This window comes from Condylura cristata, unplaced genomic scaffold, assembly GCF_000260355.1.
Source record: "Condylura cristata isolate star-nosed mole 26May11 unplaced genomic scaffold, ConCri1.0 scaffold00016, whole genome shotgun sequence".
Taxonomy (NCBI): domain Eukaryota; kingdom Metazoa; phylum Chordata; class Mammalia; order Eulipotyphla; family Talpidae; genus Condylura; species Condylura cristata.
The window spans coordinates 11,736,546-11,751,201 of NW_004567117.1; the positions used below are offsets into that span (position 1 = coordinate 11,736,546).

Here is a 14,656-nt window from a genome sequence, read left to right on the forward strand (position 1 = left end):
CTCTCTTTTGGGGACCTGGCATTAAAAATTAGGCCAGCAAAAACACCTGAGTGTATGAGGGAAACGAATAATTTCATATGCAAATAACTCATCCAAGAAAGCAAAAGACTTGAACAATGAAAACTATAAAATATTGAAAGAAATCAAAGAAGACATAAGTAAAAATGAGCATATCCCATGTTTGTAGATAAGAATAATTGATATGTCTAAAGGTGTCAGTACTACACAGTATGATTTACTGGACTTCCTATTGAAATCCTAGCTATCTTATTTGCAGAAATGGAAGAAAAGATTTATTCATACAGAACTGGGGTACAGGCCAGAGATGTGGAGGGTGAGAGGATTCAACAGAGACAGAGTGGGGAGCAGAACAGGTAGATTGACAAAGTACACTGCTGAGGGGAGCAGCGGGTTGGCCAGGAGAGGTCTGCCACACCATGTGGTCACCTCCGTGGCAGGCGGGGATTGAACTCATGCAGAAGTGACTTAAGCTTCTTAGTGCTGTGCTTTAACCCACTGTGCCACCAGGGAGGGCTGGAAAAAAAACACTCTTAATTAAATAGGTCATCTCAAAGTATTCTGACGAGCTAAAACCATCTTGAGAATGAACAAATTTGAAAGATCATTTCAAAACTTATTCCAAAGCTGCAGTAGTGAAAACAGTGTGATACTGGCACAAAGATAGGTATATATAAATCTCCAAAATAGACTAGAAAGTGAAGAAACAAAGTCTTAATATATCTATGGTCAGATGATTTTGATAAGAGTGCCAAGACCATTAGTATCTTAAGATAAAGTCCCACTTGCTTCACCAGGAAATTTGCACACTTGGAAAATCCTCTCCAAAGTCTGCCCTCCAATCAGGAACTTCAAATTTTGAAATGTAGAAATCATTAAATTTGAAACTTCACAGTATAAGAAAATATCAGTAGAATAAAATAAGAACCTATGAAATAGGAAAAGATACTTCTACATCCCATATTCAATTAGAGGCGAATCTCCAAGGTATATATGGCCTCCTTGGTGCTATCACTATTGTAGCCCAAGTTCAGTTCCAGCCACTAATCCACATGTGGCGCAGCAGACCTCTCCTGTCTCGCCTGCTGCTCTCCCCTCAGCAGTATTTTCAGTAGTCTGCCTGTTCTGCTCCACACTGTCTCTGATGAATCCTCTCACTTCCTGCACCTCTGGCCTACACCCCAGTTCTTCTATGCAACAGTTTCAACAGAGTTTTTCAACAGAGGCTGCTGGGAAAACAAAGATATACAAAATAATGACATTGAACTCTTATCTGACACTGTATGTAAAAATTGCCTTAAAATAGATAAAAATCCTAAATATAAGAGCTAAAACCAAGAGACTGTTAAAAAGAAAACCTGAAGGCCTGAAGTGTATGGCATTGGATTTGACAGCAGTTTGTTGGGTTTAACACTGAAAGCACAGGTAGCAAAAGATGGAGTAGACAAATTGGATCTCATGAAATATAAAAGCTTCAGTACAGTACAGTAGGAAGTATAACACTATTTTACTGTGTATCAACAGTGAAGAGATAACCAGTGAAATGGAATGGGGGGAATATTTGAAATCAGATATTTGAAAATGGATTATTGACTATATAGATGTTATATAGTGAGCTCTTGAAACTATGTAACAAAAAACAGACAACCCTATTAAAAAATAATTTCCAAAGAAGGCATCCAATATGAAAAGATGCTTAACTTAGCAAATTATTAGGGAAATGCAAATCAAGACCACAATAAGATATTGCCTTTCACCCATTAGGATGATTACTATAAAAAAGCCTCTGAAAACAATAAATACTGGCAAGGATAAAAAGAAAATGTAACCCTCATACACTGCTGGTGCCACTGTGGTACCTATATGGTAGTTTGTCAGAAAATTAAAAATGGAATTACTATATGATCTACCAATTTCATTATTGGTTAATATCTAAAAGAATTGAAAGAAGAGTCTTGAAGAGATATTTATGGCAGTCTTATAATAACTAAAATAGAAACAACCTATTTGTCCATCTGTTTATGAATGGTTAAGTATAATGTGGTATATGCATACAATAGAAGTTAGCCTTAAAAAGGAAGAAAATTCTGATTCATGCTACAATGTAGATGAACCTCTTGATGGGCTTAAAAGTTGTAACAAAATAAATCTATTGCTAAAGAGGGTTATGATATCACCTGTCTAGACATACAAGTATATGTTTATACATACTCATTAAAAAAATAGAACTTGTTTTTTGGGGGGTGTTTAAATGTGTTGTTGCACAGAGGCACAAGAGTCAAATCTTAAATCTTTCATGTATTAGTTTCTCCAGTTCCTTTATATTCAAGGTTGACAGGTAGCAAAAATTTCTAACCTGGTTTAGCTGGAATATTAGAAGGGTAAAGTACTCCTGAGTTGTGGTTTCCTTCCTTTTCAGTAATGATTGTCCAATTAGTGTGAATTCTACATGAGAGGTTTTACTTTTAATTTGAGAAAATATGCAAAGGCAACACTGTTTTGAATTTAGCAGTTGTTTTGAATGAACTATTCATTTGTTTTACATCTTTTATCACAACAGTATTTATCTGTGTTATTGTTGAAAATTAGGTCAAATAATTCTGAGTACCATATGAATTTTTAAACCACTTGAAAAACATAGAGTCCCCCAAGGGGTAGGGCCATGTGCTTGGATCACTGCTATTGACAAAGTCAAAAAACATGCTTACTGATAACTGTTAGAATTTGAGACACATTATGGAATAAAGACATTATTATACTTTTTTCCATCTGTAGCTAAAAAGTAATTAACTTCATTTTGGAATGAACTATGTGTGTTATCTTCATGGTGTAGACATTTGTTTTCCTTTAAAAAGTTGTTTCTTACATTTGAAAACAAATTTAAACTATTTGGTCTTTATCTCTCATCTCTTCAGAAATATGCCTAGAACAGAATGTGGGGCATACCTGTTGGATTCTTTTGAAGTAGTTTTAGAATTTCAAATGTGTGGAATCCTGCTGGTTTGTGTTTCATGTTATCCTTTAAAGTGGTAATTAATAGTATTTTATTGTTCTTTTATATACTGAAACATATTTGCTTACTTCAAGAGACAACCAGTATTAACCATGTGGATATATTTTACTCCCTTGAGATCACAATGTTTGGAATCCTTTCTTCTTTTTTAAATCACTCAATTAATGTTAATATAATTTTGATGTCATCTAAAAGTCTTTGTAAATTTTTTTTAAAGATTTATTTATTTATGCATATAGAACTGGAGTACAGGTCAGAGGTGTAGGGGCAGTGAGAGGACTCACCAAAGGCAGAGTGGGGAGCAGAACAGGCAGATTGACCAAAACACATGGTTAGGGGGAGTAGCCAGTGAGACAGGAGAGGTCTGCTGTGTCATGTGGGTCACCTCCTTGGCCAGGTATTAAACCGGTCCTGAAGTGGCTGTGGCTAGCTTTGTAGTGCTGCACTTTAACCTGTTGCACCACCAGGGAGGGCCCTGTAAAAATTTTTATGGAAAAAAGATTTGTATATTTTTATCATAATTAGACATTTTTCTAATGTTGCTTTTACATCATGTCTAACAATTAAAAGTTAAGAATGATCAAACTATTTCTGATGCTTATAATGGCTGGTCTAGTATATGTGTGACTTAATATATTGATCTAGGTTAATCATTTATCTTTGAAGTTAGTCACTACTCAAGTGACTTTTCTAGTTTTTTGTTTGACTCCATTCTGTTTCCTTTTCTGACATTAATCTTGTTCTTGATGAATTACTATAGCTTCAAGTTTTGCTTTTTATTTCTAAAATACTTATTAATTCAAATTAAAATACTTATGTTTAGGATAAAGATGGAGATAGAGCTGTTCACCATGCAGCTTTTGGAGATGAAGGTGCTGTCATAGAAGTGCTACACCGAGGGAGTGCTGATTTGAATGCTCGCAACAAGCGCCGACAGACACCACTTCATATTGCTGTCAATAAAGGTCATCTTCAAGTTGTGAAAACTTTATTGGATTTTGGCTGTCATCCCAGTCTCCAGGTAAAAATTTTAAATGAATGTATTTTGCCAGTATTGCTAGAAAGTGGATTATGAAGCTGTGTTAATCCTTTGTTATCAGCTTTTTAAGTATGATCATAGGAAATGATATCAAAAGTATAAGATATAATACCTTTGGCAACTCTTCTTTCTTAGGAAAACTATAAAAGAAACTGTCAATTGGCTGGTTTTATATTGGCGAGTTAGGGATGGTAACTTCCTTTAAAAATATTCAGCATGTGCCCACTTAGGTATCTACCCAAAAGACACAAAAACACTGATTGAAAAAGATACCTGCACCCCCATGTTTATTGCTGCTTTATTTACAATTGGAAAAACATGGAAGCAGCCCAAATGCCCAAAAGTAGATGACTGGATTAAAAAGATATGGTACATATATACAATGGAATGTTACTCAGCAACCAAAAAAGAGAAACACATGTCTTTTGCAGCAACTTGGATGGAGCTGGAAAAGATCATGCTTATTGAGATAAGCCAGAAAGAGAAAGAAAAATACCGGATGATTTCACTCATAGCAGGAGTATAATGGATCAGGCGAGAAAATAATAATACTGAACAGCCATATACCAGAGACATTTTGTGGGGGTGGAGTGGGGAATGGGATCAAAAAGGGGGGGGGAGGAAAGTACACGGGACTTTGGTGATGGCACACGGGTGACTCAGTGATGGGAAGCCCACGGGGATTACAATTGAGATGGAAAAAAAAATGTACAAAATGATGTAAAAATAAACTTATAAAAAATATATAAATATGAAAAAAAATTCAGCATGTGAATATTTATCATAATACTGAACTTCAAGTGTTTAAAGAAGTATAGTAGACTACATTTAATAATAGTTTTAATTTTAGTTTAATTTTTCTTAGAGTGTTGGCCTAGTGATTAGTCTAGTCTTGGGAAATTCTCTGGTTTGGGAAATATATAGGATTTTAGGGTTAACTTATATTAGAGCCTAATTTTGGAAGCAAGAATCATCTAAATAATGATTTTTTCCCCCATTTATAGCCTTAGCAACCAGATGAATTAGATTGGTCTCAGAGAGGTAAAACAGATGAATAGGAGTAATGGCCGAGGGCTTGAGAAGAAATGAAAGAATCCAAGATTCTGTTCAGCTAAAGGGTAGTTAGAGGTTAATATTTTTGAGGTGCAGAAATTTTGGTACTGACAGGGTTTGGAATAGATGTTAGGATTGAAGGATGAAAGAGAAACTGAGGGATATTAAACTATTAAGGGAAAGGTAATGTATGTGTATTTTGAGGACCTGAAAGGGAAGGCAGAGTCATTTTTTGAGAGAGACTAGGGAATAGTAGGTATAGAAAGTGTAACTGAGAAGAGTGTTACAGGTTTGAAATAGCTATTCTGAGAACCAAAAGGCAGAACAGATTAGGTCTGTAGAAGCTTATTCCAACCATATTTAGTCATGTTAGAGAATGTGAACTTTTGGTGTCACCTAATAGAAGTGGGGTGATTGGAATGAACTTGATGTGATACATGAATGGAATTGGAAAACTTTTTCTGTAAAGGGCAAATAATAGTTTAGCATTATTATTATTTTTTTTTTTCACAACTATGCCCTTATCCATGCTACTGTCTTTGTAGTATGAAAACAATCACAGTTAATAGGTAAATGAATATGTGAGGCTGTGATCCAGTAAAACTATTTACAAAACTAGGCAGGCAGGCTGGACTTGGCAACATAGATTAAGCCATCTTTGGCTTTACTGAGGGTATTAATTATTAAAATGAACTACCCATTTATATAGATGGTTGGTAATGAATAACAACTTATTTCTAAATCCATTGATAAGTGAAAAAAGTTAGTTTGGAGAAAAATATAGACTGAGGCTGCTAAATTTTATTTTATGTTTGTTTTCATGTTGAGTTTATTAACCACTTGTCTGCCCTTTGAAATGTTTAGATTGAATTTTTTAATCTCAACTGTGACTATACAATATATTTAGCTGGGGAGGTCTGAAAATCTATGCCAGGATCTTATACCCAGAAATTTTGGTTTGTTTAATTTGGAGAGAACTTGAATATAGGGATTTGTAAGAGCTCCTTAGCACAGTTTAATGTGCAGTCAAGATTGAGAACCATTGCTGTAGGATTCTCCTCTGACTTCTCCCCTCATACATAAACTGGTATAGGTTTTGTATGGAATTTCAAGGTGTAACAGTTAGTGGTAGATATATGGTGTAGCAGAGCATTTTAAACTAATGATTTTGGGGGGATAGCTTTTTACCTCATTAATTTTTTTCAATTAACTGAATTGATTTTTTCCCTCTTTGGAGTGCTACAGTATTTTTATTATGTTTTCTATCTAGATATAGTATGAGTTTATTTACTATAATTAAGTAAATGTTTTCTTGCCTCCTTTTAAAAAAATTTAACACGGCATGTTTTATTTATAGTTGTTGTATGGCTTTTGTATTTGATTAATAGTTCAGTATAAGTATTAACATTACATGTTATGATTGATTGAAGAATTAACAAAAACCTCTTTAAACTTAAAAAAGGATTCTGAAGGTGATACCCCTCTTCATGATGCAATAAGTAAGAAACGTGATGATATCCTGGCAGTTCTCCTGGAAGCTGGAGCAGATGTTACTATTACAAACAATAATGGGTTTAACGCATTACACCATGCTGCACTCAGAGGAAATCCCAGGTAAAGATTTCATTTACTGTTTTTTATGCTATTTAAAATGCTGGTTTACTTTCTGAAACTGATGAGGAAATAACTTGACTTCTTTTAAATTTTAAGTCATTTTAGGTTTGTGGAAATTATTTCTTCATTAAATAGATTAGTGTTTATAAGATGACATTTTGGTTGTCAAACTAGTGTAAATACTATGAGATAACTAAATATATATTAAGTATGAATATAATGTGTCAGGAATACTTGCCTTTACCTAAAGATTTAATTTATATTTATTCCATTTTGAGATTTGTATTTCTGTAGTTCTCAGGGCATCCTCTTCTTACTCCTCTAGTCCTGTGTTAGCCATTTACATGGTAATTATGTTTTTAAACTTGTGACTAAATAGCTATTAATTTACCTAATTCTTTCTTTTTAAAAAAGATACATTTTATTTATTTATGCATATAAGAGCTGGGATGTAGATCAAAGGTGTGGGGAGTGAGAGAATTCACCAGAGACAGAGTGGGGAGAACAAGTGGATACACTGAAATACACTGCTGAAGGGAGCAGTGGTAAGACTGGAGAGATCTGTGCCATGTGGGTTAGCTCCTTGGCTGGGCATTGAACTTGTGCTGAAGTGGCTGTGAATAAAGTCATAGTACTGAAATTTAACCGCTGCACCACCAGGGAGCCCTTTAATTCCCATTAGTAATTTAGTTATATAAGCTTCTAGCATAGATAGCTCTCAACCACTGTTACAGTAATAGATGTTTACTGGAAAAAGTGTTTGCTGTTTATAATTTTAGGAAAACTTTCATAAGTCACTGATTTTTATAAAGGATCTGCAGAGTCCTGCAGAAAAGGAAAATGGCTAGATTTGTCTAACCTAGAACTTTCTGTAAGCAATTTCCCATGAATTCTTTTTCTTTGGTTTCATATTGCATCTTTATATTGTTTTATTCTAATTTTGAACTTCTTTTTAGTTTCTTATTATCAGCACCAAAGGGTGACAATAGAAAACAAAAGGATTTTACTGCTCATTGGTACTTATAATAATGTGTATATAATGTAAAATGAAATGGATGATAGTATTTTAGATTATGTCTTGATTTGTTTTTTCAACTTACAAGTACTTTGATGCTTTATACTTGGGCATTGTGAAGGAGACAAAATCGTATTATGTAATTTTTGCCTTTCAAATAGAAAATGATGAGAATATCTACCACATGCGAGGCTTACTATGTGGTTTACGTACTTACTTAAAACTTGACAACTTAAAAAAAAGATTAATTTATTTATACATACAAGAGCTGGAATATAGACCAGAAATGTAGGGAGTAAGAGGATTAAACAGAGAGAGAGTGGGGAGCAGAACAAGCAGATCAACTGAAGTACACTGCTCAGAGGAGCAACAGGTGAGACGAGAGGTCTGCTGTGCCGTGTAGGTCCACCTCCCTGGCCAGAACTGGTGCTGCAGTGGCTGCTGATAGCTTCATAGGCTGAGGCTTAACTACTTGCGTCACCAAGGAGGCCCCCAAACTCAACTCTGTGAGGCAGGTGTTACTATTCTTATTTTACAGATGAAGAACATGAACTTCAAAAAGGTGAATTTACTTATTTCAGATCATGCAGCTAATTAGTGGAGCAGCTGGAACTTGAACAAGGATTATCTGACATTAGAGTCAGCTCTCAATCACTTTATATTACATTTTCTTTTCTAATGTGAGGCCTAATGGAAACACAGGGACACTGAATTTAAGAATACATACATACATCACTTCCTCTGTCTCTTTGTTTAGAGTTATCTTTGATTACTTTCATTCTCAACTTTTAATTATTTCTAAATTTCTGTTTATTTTACATCTTTCTAGTTCATTCTATTTTTATTTCTATTGTTACCGACCTAATTACGTACTCTTCACTTTTGCATAGGTTATTACAATACCTAATTGTTCTCTCTGATAAGTGTTATCTCTCATTTTTTTATACATTTTCCAAATTATCTCAAAAGTTCCATTCTCCCGATCCCAAATTTTCAGTTGCTTCCAGTTGTACACCTTGATTTGTATATCTATTATATTCTAATCATATCTAATATATTTGGAACCTGCATTTCTACCATTGTCTACTAATAAAAATTAGTAGACTTTACCCTTCAGTTAAATTACAGTATTTTCCTCCATATAATTTTCTATCTTCTTTTCTGCTTCTTGTATTTTTTTCATCATCATGTCCTTATTCCCCTCCTTTATCTTAATCATCTTTCTTCTAGAACTCCTAGATCTCATCATTGAAAATATTTTCTATTTGTATTTTTTTTTCTTTGGTGTTCTTATTTTATTGTACATATAGTTTGCATGGTACTGTACATTAGTTAAAATTGTGGGCACTTTTATATTTACCTGCATGTACCCTAAAGCATTTTGGCTTTCTTAGGGACTTAATAAATGTTAGTTTTAATTTGACGTATCATTTAGATAAGGCAGAATATTATATGGTCAGTTATAAAATAAATTCTGTAGAGAAACTATTAAGAGCTCAATAGAGCAATTATTTCAGTATGTTCAAAAAGATGTTATTGAGATTTAGGATATTAAATCATGAGGATTAAGATAAACTGAAAATTACAGTGTTTAGGAGCTGAAAAACTTAAATATTTTGAATTGTTTCATTTTATTGGGGGTAGATACAGTATACTTAACAATGCTAAAGTTTATACAAAAAAGGAAAAATAGCTACTTGTCTTTCTTCAGGTTTTGCATAGATTTTTGAGAGATCATTGATGCCAGGTGACAAAATAAACATACAAAAAACCCCACATTACTACTTTCGTTCTACAGCAGGATGGTACTTTAAAACTATGTGACTTCTTTAATATTTTTTCTGTAGAACATTTTAGGTAGTTATGGCTGTATATTGCCAGATAAGAATATGATTTTAATTGGACAATGAAAAATATTAGAAGGTACACAACTAACATGTCAGATGTAATTGCAAGTTGTATTAAGTTTTTTAAAAAATATTAAATTTCTTAATAATACTGGCTTTTTTTGTGCTTACCAGTGATGTTAAAAACAGAAGAAATAATTTTTGGAACTCACAATTTTTTAAGTTTTTGTTGTTAACACTTACTTGAGAAAACCTTATATAGTACATTATTATTTCTAGGCCCTGATGAGCTTAGTATTTTTGGATAAAATCTTAATTACACTTCATAAATGTGCTACTATTTCCCCCATTTTAATAAACATTTTACAGTATATGTAACACTGAGTCTGTATACCTTGAATTTTAACTTTTAAATTTAATTTTGTAAGCTTTGTTTGACACTGCCTACAATTATATTTTTTAAATATGTGTGGCTTAACCATTGAACTATATGTATAGTCTATTTCAATTGCAGTTGCTGGCACTTAGTGTAATTCTTAGCTATTTTTAGGTTTTTTTCTTCTACTAGAATGTATATAATTTTCTAACAAAATAATTCACATCATGGTGAATATAATTTAATGCCAGCTCAAATATTTACTTCTTTATTTTGATTAATAATATGGAAGAGTTTCCATGTATGTGTGTACATGTAGAATTTAAGTATCATTCTTTCCTCTAGTTTTGTTTTTAGTCAGCCACAGTATTTTTTTTTTTAGCAATAATAGCACAGTAGAACTAATTATTGGATGTGCTTTTTTTTTTTTTTTAAAGAGAATTCCTTTTTGCTGGTTGTCAAAAGTATGTCTAGATGTCTTGTGTTTTTTGAAGACTATACTTTGTAATTTAGATTTCAAAACAACAGACTACAAAGTTATCTTAATGTTTCTTAATTGTATGACTAACTGAAATAAAGATGAGAAAAAAGTTATTCTCTTTCAGAATCGTAGCAGAGAATTTACATTTTGCTGTCAAAACTGAATACTGAATTTTAGAATACTGAAATATTCTGAATAGAATACTGAAACTGAATTTTAGAATAATAGTTATATTTAATTACAGTATTTTTTCCTTAAGAGACTTTAATAAACAGTACTTTTTGTGTATTCTGATATTTGACATTTATAAAAATGTCTTCCCTAGGGTTTGGACATATTTTCTTTTGTATATAGATAAAATTTCAGACTTAAATGTAAGGCAGAAATCATTTCTGTTGTCAAAAATGAAAACCCAATTTATTTGAATTAGCATTAATCAGCACATTACCTTTTGTGAGGATGTTTCATTTTTACCCGCTGTTAAGTTTCTAGAACTCCCTCACAGACAAGAAGATAAATTCATATTTTCTGCAACGCTGACAAAAACAATTGATGGGTATACTGGAAGTACCAATAACAATATTATAAAGTCACTTTTATTGTGTTATTTACACATTTTCCTTTAATATAAATTGAATGTGATAAATAACAGTAAAATCTGGATTAATTTCATGGTGTGATACCCTTTTGTTATGTTTTCAGGTTAACACTGAGATAGATAACTTCACGGGCACTTACTACCTTATCTGGTCATTCCCATAAAGACACATAGCTAAGTCTTACTGAATATGTGAACATAAGTCATAATTTTCTTTCTGGGATGTTATACCTGTATTTATTAAATTCGGGAAGTAAAACTGCTTAGTATAGGTAGAATCAATAATTTGGACCAATTATCGATGTTTAACATTTTCTGCTTGATAGTAAATTTTTAGTATGTCTATATCTGTGCATCTACTTTCAAATACTATGTCTTATAATACAAAAATATACAAGACTAAGATATAATTACAAGAAAACCTGTTAATTTGAATGAAGTAATAAAATGTGTTTACATATACTTTCCTTTGTTTACATTCTTTTAAGGAGTGATCTTCACTTGAAATAGAGTAGAAGTTAGGAATTGAGGATTGAGTGAACACACACCTAGGATTTTAAACTATTAGCCATCAGTAACCCTTCATTAGTTGATGAACTATTTATTTATTAAAGCATACTAATATTTATAGTTTTATTGCAGTCAAAAAGAAAGTTAGAGGGATGCTTGGTTACTTGTATTTTCCTTTTCATTTCCTTTCCACTGAGAGAGGCTTGTTTATCTTTTTTAAATGAAGGATAAACATGGTGGAGTAACAAAAACCTTAAAATGTTATTACAAGAGATCTTCATTTTATAGCCAAGGAAATAGTTACAGAAAGGTGAAATATCTACATGAGTAAAAAGTAATTTTTACCATTAGCATTTTCTTTTCTTTTTTTTTTTTTTGAGGGTAAAAATATTTGTTTAGTGTTGGAAGAATTAGATACTATTTAAATTTCTTCACATGATTTTTGCAGTATCATCATTTCCTTTTTTACCTTACCGATCAACATTCAGGTAAATAGCAGTAAAATTAAATGGTAATCCTATGGAAGAGAATGATGCAACATTTCTAGAGTTTTATTTTATACAGTGTCATCTTTTTTCTTTAAGATAGGCAAATGTCCATATGATCCAACTGTCACATTCCCATTATGGTTCTGGTGGGTTTTAGGTAACCTTCCCAGATACTTTCTTTACAAGGAAGGTTGCTTTTTATTATGTGCATAGCCTATAATGTATTACCACTTCTTTTTTGAAGGATAAAAAATTAATACCAAGAGACCATAAATAAGTAAAATTATTTTATTTGAAATCCATAAGTCATTCACACCTTTTCATATAGTTTTTTTTAATAAACATCTGCAACCATTATAGATCTTCCAAGTAGGTAAGAGTAACAAATTATTTGAAGTACACAACAATCTGATAAGTTGAAATTAGCTGATATGTGTTTGATATTCGTTGGTTGTCCTGTAGTAATCAATGCATAGCTACAGCTGGTTGAAGGGGACCAAATCCATCCAACAGCTGATTTGGTTCCATTTTACCAGCTCTAGCAAAGCATTGCAATGCTGCTTTGGGATTAAAAATAGTTAAAATGCTTTTAGTTTGTAAAAGTATGGTTATGAGTCTTCTACAAATGAAATTCTCCTATCAGTGCTTTTCTTGTTGAGTGTAAAATTTTCTATTTTGAAGACATTTTCCTACTAAAGAAGTTTTTACTCTTTAAGCTGTTAGTACATTAAGGAAATATCAATGTACATCTTTATTTTTAACACCTTGTTTAGTTCTTACATTTAATTCTTAAATGTAGACAATATCATGTTTCAGAGCCAACAACAACACGTAAAGTAACACATAGACCTTTATGTATTTCAGAAAAATGTTTTCTATAATAAGCAGTAAATTAAGTAAGCAAATAGTTTAGAGAAGAGGATTGCTATTCACATCTTTTTGCTGATGCTACTGTTTTTTATTACTATACTTAAGGACTAGTAGCCAAGTCGCTGACAGGGGTGAAGGAATATGAGTAGCCTTAAGAGAGTGCCTCTGCCCTTCAGTTTATAAATAGGTAATGTGTATTCAGTGTCTTGCTGGACTTGTGTTGAAAGAAACTGTCATGCATGCCAAATTTTTGCTTTGTTTTTGCATAGGTATGTATGTAGTGTTTCTAATCATAGGTTAGTAGTTGAACTCTTTTAAGGGTTTGTTTCCTTGAGTTCATTTGGGTGCAGATTGCTAGCTTACTTCTCATTGTCAGCTTGTGAATGCATTGACTTGTGGTGTGTAGCTAGAATCCCTTAGTTTGAATATTAAAATCTACCTATAATACTTTAAAGCTCACTATAGAAAATCATTGTTACAATGTGATTTTACTGTTGTATTTCAATATCAGGGGAAGGATGTCTTCTGAAATATGATTGCAGAAGGTGAAAGTTTGAGAAATTATAGTTTGCCTATAAAGTCAGAGCTCTCAGTGAAATATAAAGAATAAGGCAATAGTTACCATTTTGAACTAGACTGGAAGAGGTTTACACTTAATTCAGTCAATTTGTAACAGTTCTTATGTTGAATATATTACACATTTATTGGTTGGTAAGTATCATGCTGCAGGTGAAATAAATATAACTGCAAATCTTCCCATCATTTATTCTAGTAGATGTGAAACAGGTGTTAAATTGCCTGGACTTAAGTGCTGAAGATAGCAATAAAACTGACTTCTATTTTTACTGGTTATATGGAAACTGTTTAGCAGATCCAGTTGCTCAAGTGTGTTTTTGGATGGCAGTTCACTTTCATACACTGGCCATATCGGGGCAAGGAGAGGCCATGGAAAAAAAATAGTACAACATTTGATAATGTCAGCATCTGTTATCCTTGTCAGGGAGACAGTTGAAATGTTTGAGTTACACCAGTGTCAGCAGATGCCTAGAGTTTAATATGTACTCTCTTAAAAATGAACAGCTGACCTAAGTGATAGATGTGACATTTTAGAGTGATTGAAAATACTTTTAGACGTATTAAGTTAAACTTGTAAACACCAGAATCAGTATATAATTTTACTTCTAAATGTGAACAACACATGCTGTCATTTGTTTCCCAAGGATTAGATATACTGTTAATATTGTAACAAGATTCAGATATACTGGTAATATTGTAACAATCAGATTCTTAATTGCTGAGCTGTATTAAAAACTTTTATACCTATAGAATAACAGGTATAGTTTTTCACTGTAAAACACTGTGAACATAGTAAGACCTGTGGCATAGTTTTATAGCGAACCCTCTGCTTTTGAAGCATATATTTTCAGTTTTTGGCATATAGGGCCAGTGCAGTTAAACTTAACAAATTGAATATGAAACATTGATATTCTGTTTGTGGATAATAAGAAAGAAAGGCTATGCTTCAGTGAGTTACTGCTTGAACATGGTTTTTCTTTGAAAATGTAAAATTTTAAACTTATAGCCCTTTTATAATTTCCAGTAAACATACAATATCTTTTATATGCTGTCATGTTTAATAGTCATTTTCATAATCTATCGACAAAATAATCTGACAATTAACTTTATCTAGCCTTAGTAAAGAGAAAAAAGATCAATTATCTTATACCATTTCTG

The 14,656-nt window shown here is 32.5% G+C and overlaps 1 protein-coding gene across 1 annotated transcript in view; it reads left to right on the forward strand.

Annotated features, from left to right (window-relative positions):
* The window catches only part of MIB1 (mindbomb E3 ubiquitin protein ligase 1), a 102,932-nt gene that overhangs the window by 50,993 nt on the left and 37,283 nt on the right, over positions 1 to 14,656 (forward strand). Inside the window, exons 11-12 of the mRNA XM_004683780.2 lie at positions 3,855 to 4,052; positions 6,586 to 6,737. Coding sequence (XP_004683837.1) covers positions 3,855 to 4,052; positions 6,586 to 6,737 — 350 coding nt within the window. The remainder of the gene's footprint in view (positions 1 to 3,854; positions 4,053 to 6,585; positions 6,738 to 14,656) is intronic.